Genomic DNA, 14,351 nt, shown 5'->3' on the forward strand with positions numbered 1-14,351 from the left:
GGCAATATAAAGTGGATGATAACCTGCAAATCAAGGAAGGCAGTGGTTGGTAGTGAGTATCAACCATTCCTGTCAACTTGAAACACTCAAATGAGAACTTGAAGGTCATACTGACCTATTGGTTATACTGACATACAGTATACACTGACATACTGACATACAAAAACCTTCACACAAATTACATTGGCACAGGTGCTTGAGGTGGACTGATGGTAACTGACAAATGGTGGTGGGCAATTACCATAGAAAAATGATCAAGCTACATCATGATGTTAATATGGCTTTAGTTAGGCGGAATCAGACTTAGGAGTGTCAACAGCTTAGTGTGTAATGTTGATGTAATGAAATATGAATGATCAAAAGTGCATAAGGCCTGGGAACCTACCAGGATCGATGCCAATATGGGAGTTTTGATGATCCACCAGAACACATCAGTGTTCTCAATGATATCCCAGCACCTGGTGAGGCATAAATCAGCATTAATGTAAGTTGCAAATCAGTGCAGTGCAACAATAGCACCTGTAAAGTACTTAGGTTTTATGCTGGACTCTAGTCTAGCACTTTCCGTGTTTTTCTTACCCCACATCATTATAGTAGGCTTTAGCTGTGCTCCAAGCTGTGATGAAAATCGTCGGACCTCCTGAGGACAAACAACATAAAAGTGCACAACAAAGTTGACACTATATCCCTGTCAAGCAGCAACTGTCACAACCTGTTCTTTCTCCGAAATTGAAGTCGCACCCCAGGACAGCAGACTTTCATAAAGGCATAAAGGAAGACATACTCACCCCAACCGATCAGAATGTAAGCCCAGAAGTACTTCCTCTCGGAGAAGAAAGAGACAGCCAGAAGTGCGTGAAGATAGAGGCCCTCCACCAGCAGCCAGAAGAAGCTGGCCATTATACAGTACTGGAAAAATACAATCACTGCCTTGCAGCCAATCTGGCAATCGACACAGAACACAAAAACACATTCTTATAATGATGTTCTGAGATATAAGTGGATACATATTGGACAGGGACAAGCAGAGACATTATTTTGTCATTTCTTTGCCACAGTGGGATACCATTACATACAGGACAAAGAAGAAGAACGCACACATAGATTTTTCTTTTCTCTCAGGAACAGGCTGGCTCGGTTCAGACACACAATGAGCATTGAATTTTTGCAATGTGGTATTATACACACGTTCATGCACGTATATGCACATGCGTGCGAACACACACGCTTTAAGTAAATCTATTAAAAAGAAACAAATCTGTCTTTAAACAAATCTCTATCAAATTGTTTACTGCAAGCGGCAACCACATCATGTTTCAACTTTGATTCCAGAAGTTTTCATAAAGAGGACAAAAAGTGCCATGAACCATGATGTCTCATGTAGCAAACTGAGGCAGCTCTGTCATGAGTCCCCTGTGCTTTTGGGTACATCCACCTCTAAGCCCTCGGTGAGTCAGAACTGATGATAGGCTAATGGTATCAGATGATAAGAAGGTTGTTTTGAATTGCAAAAAGTTGTCATTTTACAGTCTACTATTAGCAGCTCCATTGCCTTAAAATATACCTAATAAAGATACTCCTCCTGGGAACCATTTAGGCGAGGCAGGGAATGACAAATATAAAGGCAAACTACAGGAGTTTTAGTCTTTCTTTGGCATGTTTGTCTTTCAAATACATTTAACAATTATTATTCTTGCACTGGTTCTCCATGGCTACAATAGGCTAGAAAATAATTGTCAGTTATCAGAGAATTTGGTCATTTTTAAGTACAGAATTTCAAAATCCTTGCGGTCTGCGTCCTTTCCATCATACAATTTGCATTGATATTAGGCACCACATAATCATAACAAGATATATTGGCAGATGGCAACTTGTAAGCTCCATCTCTCTGCAACTGGAGGTGGCTTGTTAGGAAATTGCAGCCAGCAAAGTGTCAATATGATGCCTGTGATGCTGAATGAACACTGTTTCAGCGGATGTGTTCCAGTAAGCAAGGGAGAGGAAAGGACACAGGAGCGCTGAGCACTGAAACAGCCAAGCAGCATATCAACACAACAACACTACCATCAGGGAGGCTGAATTCATTCAAAACTCAGTTTGGTCCTGCTGAAAGCTGAGCAGAGAGGCTGCTATTGACCTCGCCGCACACAGGCACGTAAAAGGTTCATTTTCCTAATGGTGTGGGTGGTTTGAACTGATGTGTGCAGTGCAGCTCTTTTACATGCTGCTCAATTCATGGAAACACACACTCACACTGCGGGTCAGAGGCTGATACACACTCTGTGAGTAACAAGCTGTTTTTGAGATGAGCAACCCCAAGAACTTGCTGGGAGGCCATCAAAGAGCCTAAAAACCTCAATACATTGTCCCCATTTAGTAACAACCCCATGGCAGAGTGAATGCTTTGAGCACTCGCAGATGTAGTAGATGTGAGACATGGGATGAATGACACGAAAAAACATACAGGGTGTGATTGGGAATGGACTGAAGCACATTATGGACAGAGGAGCACAGATAGAGAGTTAGGCAGCAAGGTAAAGAGAGACCATGTGTTGATGAAACAAAGTAGAGTAGATGTGAAAGAGGAGACAGCAGGGACAGCAGGAGGGAGGACTGCAAATGTTTTTTGTTTTTTTTCAGAGACACAGCTCAAGCCATGGTCATTAGAGCAGAAACAGACACCCCCCACCCCAAAACAAGTACAAACAAGATATGATGTAATGTTGAAAATGCCATGCCTCTCGCTTCAACCTCAATTGCTATGAATGATGAATGAGTTTGGAAGTTTCACATTAAATATTAACAGAACTGTAATGTCTGAACCCCTGCAGAAGAGCCATACTCCTCTCTTGGATACCTGAGCATCCTTAGTCCTCATCAAAGACTTCCCCAGAGTCTCAGCTCACAAAGTGAAGGCCAAACAGCTCCTTATTAATAGTTTAATACAGTAGGCCTTCGCTAACAGGCTCATTCTGATTGATTTGAACTACTACGGGATTTAGTACAGGATTTTGGTCCTGGGATACACTTCCTCTTTTAGATGGAGGTAAAGTTTCAGACAGCTCATCAAAACAGGTATCTGCCTGGCAGTGAAACTGACAGGGATTTGGAATACAAATTGATTCCCGCGTGTCGCGTTGAGGAGAGCAAAATGGATCCAGATGGACCGTCTGTATCTTTGTACTAGTTCTAATGCGTGCAAATCGGTACAAATTGCTTGCTGGAGCTCCATTTTAAAAATCAAGGATGAATGGGATATATGCTACTGGACAAACACAGGAAAGAGATGGTGCTGACTTATCAAACATGCAGACACACACACACACACACACACACACACACACACAGTCTTACTTATGTCACTTTTGGGGTATTTACATAGACTTACATTCATTTCCTGGAGACTTACCCTAACCATAATCATAACCACTACTTGCCTAAACCTAACCCTTACCCTAACCTTAACCTAACCCTAACCTTAACCACTGACCCAAAACTCAGCTTTTTACCAATTGGGGACACGGCTTTTGTCCCCAATTGCACAAGCCGTCCCCAATCAACTGGTCTTCAGTCTGGTTTGTGTCCCTGAAAGTGACGTAACTCATACCCACACACACACACACACACACACACATATGTAGTTACATACAAAGTAACCCAGTGATTAATTAATGGATATGCTACAAGCCTCCTTATTGAATCATCAAGTTACAAATATCAGACAGTAGAAGAGTATTGTACCAAGCATGCATAACACATACGAATGTACATACACACACACACACACACACACACACACACACATACGCACACGCGAAGCTGAGAGCCAACCGTTTTAATCAGAGTGGTACCAGGGTCATGATAAGCACTGCAGCACCAAGCCCATGGCAGCAGCTGGCTCCTGTCGACCCAGTGCTTCCATTAACACACTGGAGCCAGAGAGCATATTAAACCAATAAATAGGCAAACCAAAAGCTCCAAGGCTCCTCTCGTAGTGTGGCCGCGTCATGTAACATAAACGTCACGTTCGCAGGCCTAACTCTGGCCTCAGCGGGCCCTGGTCTCTGTCTGGCTCTGCGGTATGTGGTGGAGAGCGGGTGTTAGAGAGCTGGGGGAAGAGATCCAAATATTATGGTTTGATGTGACACTAAAGCATAAATGGCCAGTAAGCGTGACATTATTTAAGGCCAGCCTTGTGCCATAGCATTCAGTGATATAGAACATTTGCTAGGCTACTCTGTGATGTGTTTTGTGTTTTGTCCAGTGTTTTAATATTTTGCCGTTTGAGAGGATATTCAAAGTCAAGTTTATTTTAAGGGCAATTCACAGTCAGATTGTCTTTTAGAGTAGAAAACATTACATTTTACTCATGTTTGATGCTGACATAAAAGCTGCTTTGACTTGGTTATGTGCTGGGAATAATGGGAGTGGACTTTTGACAGAACCACTTAAGTTCCCTCCCCGATTTCTGTCAAAAGTCTGCTCTAGTGAAATCTATCTTTGCATCCCCGTTAAGGCTCAGGAGATCTCTCATTAAGTGCTTTAATGTGGGTAATTAGCCAACCAACGCTCCATCAGTGCAGAGCAGAGCGCCATGAGCGCCATGAGTGTCACGTTCACCTGCTGAGCTCCACTCAGAATTTGGCTTTTTAAAGACCTAAGGACATCAAATATCCCTCCTCCCTTGAAACCCGGAGCCGTTCAGCCTCTCACACCCACAGTCCACGCCGCTGCCTCGGACAATTAGCACGACTTACGGATCCCGACGAGCAGTTGTCGACCTCTCCAACCTCGTAGAGGACCACATCCTTGATGAACACAGCGATGGCCTTCAGGATGAATGACACAAACAGATGCATGTGGATGTAGTTCCTGGTGCAGTGGAGCTTCCTAGGGTGCAGAGAAAGAGATACAAGAATACAAATTGACACAAACACAGACACCAGTCACACACACACACACGCACACACACATAAATTTAATAAAGGGGCCTCCACGCTAATTATCCAATGTCCTTGGAGTTAATTGGTAAAAATGGCTGCAAATCATAGAGTGAATCAACTCTTAATTAAGCTGTCTCGGTCCTTTTGTGGGTGTGGGTGGATCTACTTTGGAGTACAATTAATATATTTTCAGAGGGCTTTCACACTCCTCAGTAATAAAGGCAAGAGAGGCGGATTTCAAAAAGGCTACTGTAATCCAGAACATTGTGAAATTCAGTTTATAAATCAGCGTAATTCTTGACTTCCTAATTACATTATGAGACTTCTGAAGATGAAATGATTAGGGAGTAAGCCAGCCAGGCACAAATGTCTGCAGTGGAGGGAAGGCTGCAACAAGCTCCAGTCTATAAAGTCATTTGGTTATGCCTACAGTGCCTCTTCAGCTGTGATGCAGCACATGACCAATCACCCAATTTCAATCATTAAAGTCTCATCTTACCTTATCTCATAGCCAGGAGATGTTTTTTAACATTCTGTCACAGCTGTTTAAACCTTGAGTTGTTAGATACGGTGTGTTCCTCATGTTGGATCACTGCAAAATGCCAACTTTAACTCAACTTTAAATGTATGCTAGTTTTCTTCAGTTTAAACTACTGTTAACACCACATGTGAGTGGTTGTGATCAGTTTCAGACTGGCATCATTCAGATCATTTATGTGCCTGAGTGTAATTCTAATCTGACTGGTTGGGCACATATTAATCTCAATACTTGAGTGGGAAATGCCCAGCAATGTGAAAGTGATGAAATACCAGACATATAATCACTTGTTTTTGTGTTTCAAATTGTGAGATCTAATTTCCATCACTGTTGTACCAATATCAAGAGACCACAATCAATATTTATTAGCATAGACTGTAATATTCAGTACAAAAGAAACTTCTCCTTTTTGATACATCATAATTTCTTCCAAAAAGACAGAGCATTTGAAGTATTCATGGTTCCTAATAAACTATTTTCTTCATAGGCAGCATCGCTGAAAGCTCAGACATGGTGGTTATTGTCCTTTCGCTCAGTACCTGTGATCTCTTTCAGGAACAGGTGTGACACACACACACACACGCACACACACACACACACACACAGGGCACCCCTCCCTACACCCCTCAACCACAGCCACCCACTGCCCTGTCATAACATTCCTTCTGGTTCAACACTCTTGGCTACCATGATCTCACACTTTCACGCTTTCTCAGACAGCAGCACCCTGTTGTACGCTATCTTGACCTTGGCCTGTCTTATGGCAGTAGATGTAGAAAAGCAAACAGGACCCCACAAAACCCTCAGGTGGAAACACTTTCACACCTAGTGCAGGTCTTTGTGAAAAATACAAAAAGTATCTGTCATCGGTAACTAACTCAATAATAGCTGGGACTGGCCAGGAAAATGCTGCATAAGAGACTCTAACTGAAAAAGCACTTCCCCTCCACAAGAAAAAACTGGGAAAAAAATACAGTATACAAAAATGAATTTGTATTTCATTGTGAACCATCCATCTACTTTTTTTTTATTTCCTTGTAAAATTCTTGGATGTTAAATGTTTACATCTCATACATGTGAGGTCAAATGCCAAACAATAAATAGGTCATTGATATGTCATTTGAATGTATATATTGTCAATTCATTGCCCTCTTGGGTGAAAACTCTGTCATCTAGAGCTGTGATCTGAGTCATCTTTGATATTGGATTGTAATTGTATTTGAGAGGGTTACAATCAATCCCTGAGTCGTCAGGAGGGAGATATATCACTGTCTTTTTAAATCCCTCCATACTTCAACCATATCATCCATAACCCTGGAGACGCAAGATGTATGCCATTAAAAGGCCAAGGAACTGAAATGCTGAGGACCAACATGAAGCGCTCACATTTTGAGTGACAATTCATTTCATCCAGCAAGTATTTGTATCCCTTTCCTCCTCTCCTATAGTTTAACATAAGCCTTCCGTTTCTGCGTCAAGCGGCATTGATCAGAGATGATTAAAGCGTTTACTTGTTTGATGTTTTCCTTTGACAGTGGAATGGTATAAACTGCTCCCCTCCCTCCATCATATCTCCCAGCAGGCTCCATGGGGATGATCACACAAGAGGTCAACGTGCTTTATGGAGAATTGCTCTTACTAATGCTCTGCCCAGGGGCCCTGCAGAGCTGATTGCTTTTTTTTTTATTCTAAAAGATTTGGCCTTGTGAGATTAGAAAACAGTAGCTCAGTCAGATTCATCTATTCTGGAATAATGCAAATTCTGGAATAATGGGAATGATGGCAAGGGTAAATATCTATTTTTTCAGTTTTTCTCTTCACCAGTGAAGAGTGGCTCTTGATGAAGAGAACAGTGAGACTCTACTAAGAAGCATGAGCAACATTCAGATGTGTATTCTGAGCGGTTAGTGTGTGTGCTGTACGGCTGAGGCCGTATATCTACCTGAAGATGCAGAGGATCACGATGGCTGTGATAAGGGAGATAAGGGAAACACTGTGGCCAATGGTGTAGCCAATCTTCACTTGCCAAAAGAACTTCCCCTGCAGAAAAAAACAACAGCATGAAATCAAGTCAGGGTAAATCACACAAATTACATGAACTGATATAAGACATGTCATTGATGAGGGAAACAAACTTCATCTGACAAAAGAGAATTTGGGCATTTGAAATAAATTGATTTGTTTCCATTGCACTCGAGTCAATACCTGCAATCCTAGTGGGTTTTTCAAATGTCTTGTATACTACTATAATTTAGAGCATCCTGAGAGCTGCAGCGGGAAATGCTTCCTCTTTCTGAAGCTCCATAAAACATCATTGTAACTGAGAGACATCTGCCTGCAAATCCATATACACTGTTCTACAAATACCACTGACAACAGCAGAGACCAGTGGGATTTACCTGTCACACTGAGCTTAATTCATGATTCCAGCGTTGGAGAGAACAAAGGTGCGTGTCCACAAGTCAAAGACAAGCAAAAGTGTCAAATGATTGACCTTTTGAGCGTTTAAGAATAGATTTCCGCAATCTTGAACCACAATCTTGTGCCTCTTTCCTTGTCTGGGAGACACTGACTTGTGACTGCTGTCTAATAAAGTAGCATACCGTATTTTACAAAGTGTCAGCCTCTGGCATATATAGTATTCCTCGAACATTTAGAGCCTTTCACAGTAGGTTTTCACAATGTTACTGCCATGGCATTGAATGTTTTTTGCTTGATGAAAATGAGATTAAGAGCTCTGTGTCCTGTGACATATGGAGGTATCAAGTATGCAGAAAGATGGACATCAAATTCCTTTTAGAGTCCTTTTAGCCAGGTCCCTCCTGAGATTCCTATGTGGCATACTAATGAGGCAGCCTCTGTGACTCAGAGAGGAGAGCACCCACTGAGAAAGCTTTTACCAGCCTGTAGTGCACATTCACTCTTCACCCAACTGCACCCTTGTCAACATTGGCAAGATTAGCTCTCTCCTACAGTATGCAAAGCCTCCGATGCATTTAAACTAAACTCAAAGGGGAAAACTAGGTAAAACCAACAAGCAATGTATTCATTCCCATCATGACCCTGAAGACAACATGAGTAATTTCTAATGATTCATAATGCCTGACAATAGAGGCAGAAATGACTAATTGACCTGGCCTTGTCAATGAAGATCAAATGTGTTCTGCATGTTCAGCATGCATTTGCTTCAACAAACAAAATGGATGTTGACATACTAGTATATTTAGTTTCTATGCAGTCAGGATATTTCTGCTATTTGTTTCAGTCATTAATATTTTATAAGAGCTTAATAAAACTCAGCAGCGGGAAAAAAAATGTTTATGGAAATACTGAGTTCCTCTCATTTGACCCCTTCCTGGAATTTCTGAAGATGTCCAGAGAAGTCAGATTGGGAAATTGACTCATATTCCACCAATGATACAACAATTTAATTTTCATCCTTATCCATCGTCACCACGGCAATACAATTCTCAAAAAAAAATGTCTCCGAAAATCAGCTCAGAGATAGACATCTGAGTCGTTTTAGAGCTATTTTCCAACTAAGATATAACCTTTACACATACAGCCAGTGTTGCCTGTGAGTAAGTCAGTGACGGCAAATCATAACAAAGTCACCATGTATAGCATTGAATAAAGGCATAGAACAAAGACAGGGAAAACACTGGAGTCGTGACACCAACATCATCATTGCCATTTTCCCAATAGGCCTGACACCCACCCACAGAGAAAAGAAAAAAAAGTATTCTCATTCGAGTCCTTCCTGCCCACTGACTTTTGAAATTGTTTCCTACTGTGCTGCTGAGTTCATTCACACTGGGATCATTGGATATTTGCACTTGTGTCTCTAAGTTATAGATTGGTTATACATTGGTTTACTCACATCATCACCAGTGCTGTTGAGATTGTACCCACAGTTCACAGCAATGTCAATAGGATGCATCTCCGTCCAGCCATCTGCCGTGCAGGTTTTGGAGAGGTTACCTGCCAAGGAAGAAGACATCAATAGGTCACAGCCACCCAGTCACTATATGTCTCTCCCTATCTGACCAAGTTAGTTTAAAATCGATCCAACAATCAAAAGCACTGTTATCAGACCTTCTGTCATTAACTCATAATAGATTGTAATAGATTGCAAGACCTGGAGCGCTGCACTTGCTATACTGTATGTGATGCTCCCAGTAATGTGTGCCATTATCGACTTGTGCATTATCAGCGGATACAGAAATGCAGTTTGCTGTTACAGCTATTGACATTGTGATCCTACTTGTCAATCATCTGAAACCAAATGCAAATAAGCATACTGGAGTCTATGGCTCTAATGGCATCAGTGCTGATTTTATATGCACAGAGAATTCTGTTTTTAACCCGGTTTGTTAAGCAACCTGGTTTTGGGTTGATGCACGTAAATGTCATACACAGGTAAACTCATACTAAAATTGTGAGAAACACGGTTAACATGCCTGGCTTACTCCCATATTAATCACTATGGTTACTGTGGCAGGTAATTCTTACTCCTTTCACTTTTGGTTTTCACCATCAGTGCAAACTCTGACTCACACAGCATTATGGGTACATTTTGATGTCAACCTGGAAGGGTGTAATTTCTTGTGACATCAGGTTATTTGTCAGGGAGAATTGCGCAGGTCATCATTTCTTTCCCATGTAGAGGGAGGTGAGGAAGAGGAAGGTGGTAGGTGGCATGCACATCTTTTCATACTTTTTTGCAGGCGGACTATGTTCTATCTGTGGGCAGGAATGCTCTGTTTGTTGGAATAGTTTAATGTTTATTGACAGCAACAGGGATCAATCTCAATCTCGAACGTAGCGTATCAAAGGTTCATGTAAAGAACTTAAATGAGACTTTAAGTGGAATAAGGCCAATAGCCAGGTTACAGCATGATGTTGTCATATGAGCTGTGATGGAATGCATGTGCAGTGGAAGGTTGGTATCTTGAAATGTTGTTTATTCAGAGGGAGGTCATGTGATTGAATGGCACACAAATGCACAAAGACGCAGACACGCACACACACACACACACACACACACACACACACACACACACACACACACACACACACACACACATACACACACACACACGCACACACACACACACACACACACACAGTGCAGCAGCAGCAGCAGTCTCCTCACAGCAACATCCTCCATCCCTCCTTTTTGAGGGTTTTTTTTTTTTTTTTTTTTAAATGGTAGGAAGGAGCAGGCTCAATCCTCTTGAGGATCCTGAATGCAAAGTCTAAGAACACACTGACTAAAATAGATGTGAAGTCCTCTTTCAGGCAGATGGAATCAAACCAGGCATTCGTAGTCTGTGCAGACATTGCTGCATTGCAGATCATTGAGAATGGTCCATGTCATGGCTGGGAAGGACAGAAAAGCACGAGGAGGAAAAGCAGCCTTTACAAAGCAACTTCACCTGGATTCAAGGCCATTTCACAGAAAGACTGACCATGACAATATTGCCTTGCTAGGATATTGTAACAATTTTAGCAGTTTTTCAGGTACTGACTGTAAAAACCTGAAATGCCTTTTTCCATCCATCCATCCATTTTCCATACCCGTTTATTCCTATTCAGGGAAACACCTCGGACAGGTCGCTAGTCCATCACAGAGATAGAAATGCCCTTTTCCATTATGAAATATACTATTACTTTTTCCTCATATGCCATTGAGGGAAAAAGATGAGTCAAGCCTGCCAGGGAAATTGGTGTTATTAGAAGGGTTACGGCACAAATTAACATTTGGCCATTATACTGATAACATCTGCCTCAATACACTGATTAGTGCAAGTATCTGTATTTGTATTACACAGATATTGTAGACAGGGCAAACAAGTTAATCCTGTTTTTCAACAGGTGTGACACAGCGTGATCCCTATATCTCATGTCCCATTTCAGCTCCAGTCATGAAAATGTGTTCATTTCCTGAAGTGAAACAAGTTGGTAATGGGGCATGGAAGAAATTAACTTTTTAAACTTTTAAACTTTAAAAACTTTAAAAATTGTGGTGTTAACCCATTGTTTTTTCTCTCTTTCTTTCTTCCTCCTATGTGCTCCTATGTGTACGTTGGTGTCTGTATGTTTCCTTTGTCATTTGGTGGTCTGTATGTATGTAATTATTAGAAATTATGAATAAAAAAATAAAAAAAACTTTTTAAACTTTTGAAAATCTGACATGTGGAACTGTCATATCTTGACAGTTGCATAGCGTTGGTGGAGGTATGCGCTCTACTGAGTGCCATCTACTTATCATTTGCTTCCAATTAAGGATTTGCTGTCAGGGTTTTTTGGGGGTTTTTTTTTACAATTTTTGGACCAACAACTTTCTAGACGTCCTTATTTTGGTCTCAGGCAACTCATAACTCTAACCTATGTTTTGTGTAATTTTGCTCTGCTAATTTACAGTAATACACTAAACAGCTAATTTGTTAATGTGAAAATGTGAAAATACAAATTCTATTTCGAACACCACATTTCCCTCTAGGACACAAAAAATTGTGACAGCTGGTGACAGAGGAAGACCTTGGCACTGTCCATCAATCACTGTCCAAACTGGAACAACAGCTTAATCCTGCTAACAAATGCTATGGTTAGAAGGCGCCTTTGTTTATGTTTGTAGCCTGAAAACCCTGAAAACAATGTATGTCAATCACTGTAGCAGCTACTTTCCTGTTACGTAAACTACATGCAACAACAGTACAAACAACACACACACACACACACACACACACACACACACACACACGCACACAAATTATGACTCGCATCTCCTTCAGGGAACTCATCCCCAACCCTGCCTTAGGAAAGAACCAATCCACCCCTCCACCATTCCCCTTGTTTAATTAGTGACAAACAAAACAAAAATATATGCCTGACTTTAACAATATCACAGCAATAATCTCAATAGCTTCAGTCATTATCTTGTGGGCATCCTGTGCTGATTTCACATTAACTGTTGCTGCTTTGTCTTTTGCCCACACACTGTTCCAAATCATTTTTCACAGCCAGCAAGAGAGAGACACACGTAATATTGGATCCGCACTTTTCTGTCAAACGCCAGAGAAGTAGAGAACCGCACCATTATCGCCACCACCGAGCAGCCTATTACCACTAATAGCATAGGCTAATCTGTGGATTCTCATTCAGCGGGAACATTTCATCAAGGCAACCTACGTAGGAACCATGACGTAAGCTGTCAGAGCGTTTCCTTGTGTGTGGCAGAACAAAGCATTAGCTGAGCGCCGGCGTCAATCACACCGTCATGCCGTTTTGTAGAGAAAAAGAGGAGCCTACGTTGGGTCATGGTCACCTTAGATAAAACATCTTTTCACACAGGCGGCACATTCCATTTGACATTTCCAACAAAACTGTGGTTAAATGAAAGTAGTCATTTCTACCTGTCAATTGTTATGTTTCCTTCGAGAAGAGGCGGGAAAGAAAACACCAAGGAGAGCGTGCTTCTTTCCAACTCAAATGCGCTTATTGGACAGGAACAATGGCGGCAATGTCACCGACCGTCACCAGTGACATGTGATGCAAGGATAATAGGCAAAAGATCAAGAGGAGGAAGACGCATGGAGAAAGAATAGGGTTCATCCCTGACTGTAAATGTTCCAGTTTGCTTTTCCTGCTGTGGACAAATAGAGGGAAACATATCCATTAGCGCCCACGGACACAGACCGCCCGCCCCAAAGGCTCTTATGATTCAAGGGGAGAGGAGGACAGAATAGACACATGCAGCCGAGCATGAGTGATGATAGGATGCTTTGTTTTCTTAATCTTATTTGGTATTTCTTGAAGATTTGTATTTGTAAAAAAAAAATGCAGGATACAAATTTTGTCCTCATACCACATCAATATTTTTTTCCACAAATGTATGCTTTGGTCTCTTTTTCTAAAAAGGTGCTACTATATTTTGAGGAGTGGAAGTAGCGTTAAATAATAAAAAATGTGACGCAAACGGCTGTGAATTGGCAGCAAGAGTGTGAAAATGCATTATGCATGAATTGAAAAATTGAGTGATAAACTGTCAAGCAATTTGATAGACGACAGGATCAGACTGCATCTTCCCACCTCCACACCTGTGGATCCACTTGTCTCCACATCTAAAGAGGACAAAGATTGTTGCTGTGAGAGAGGAGTACACAGCAGCTGAAGCCGTGACCCTACTGAGCGATGGATAGATAGATAGATAGATAGAGATAGAGAGAGAGAGAGAGAGAGAGAGAGACCATATGACTGACCAGCACAACTCTTAGTCACTAATCCCCTCACTCCTCTGCCCCAGCTTGTATTACTCAGAGTTTGTGTCCTCGTAACCTGGAAATGTCATCACATTTCAACCTGCCAACATGGCCAGTGTGTCTGGAGATGGGCTCAGAAACTCAGAAGGCAATAATGAAAGTAAGAAAGCAATAAAGAAACTAGAAAGCAATAAAGCAAGCAAGAAAGCATGAAAGCAAGAAGGAAAGAAAGCAAGAAAGCAAGAAAGCAAGAACGAAAGAAAGAAAGTAAGAAAGAAAAAAAGAAAGAAAGAAAGAAAGCTAGAAAGAGAGAGCCAAGCTCAAAGTGAGAAAGGGTTTTACTGTTGTTTTTGAAGTGGGATTCAGAGAAATGTATCCTTGGACTGGGCTTAATCCATGTTATGAGATATCAGCCCAGAGAAGTTTATCTCAAGATGTTTTCCTTTCATGTTTTTGAGGTTTGAGGTTTGTAATTCCCACACGATTTGCATGTACTGTAGGTTATTGCCTTTATGGGACATACCTCAGAACCTTTATTCAGTCTCTTTTTCCATTTCCATATTGAGATTTTTACTAACCAGTTCCTTACTGCCGTAGGCCCTGTAA

The 14,351-nt window shown here is 41.4% G+C and overlaps 1 protein-coding gene across 1 annotated transcript in view; it reads right to left on the bottom strand.

The window, feature by feature from the left end:
* vipr1b (vasoactive intestinal peptide receptor 1b) overlaps positions 1-14,351 on the bottom strand; it is a 42,108-nt gene that overhangs the window by 4,329 nt on the left and 23,428 nt on the right. Inside the window, exons 4-9 of the mRNA XM_071541920.1 lie at positions 9,362-9,462; positions 7,424-7,521; positions 4,758-4,890; positions 789-942; positions 580-640; positions 386-458 (exon numbers count right to left, since the gene is read on the bottom strand). Of these exons, the coding sequence (XP_071398021.1) occupies positions 386-458; positions 580-640; positions 789-942; positions 4,758-4,890; positions 7,424-7,521; positions 9,362-9,462 (620 nt within the window). The remainder of the gene's footprint in view (positions 1-385; positions 459-579; positions 641-788; positions 943-4,757; positions 4,891-7,423; positions 7,522-9,361; positions 9,463-14,351) is intronic.

The sequence above is a fragment of the Centroberyx affinis genome, unplaced genomic scaffold (assembly GCF_046629955.1).
Source record: "Centroberyx affinis isolate AG114_WGS23_722 - 3 ecotype Tasmania unplaced genomic scaffold, CSIRO-AGI_Caff_v1 ptg000224l_1, whole genome shotgun sequence".
Lineage (NCBI taxonomy): Eukaryota > Metazoa > Chordata > Actinopteri > Beryciformes > Berycidae > Centroberyx > Centroberyx affinis.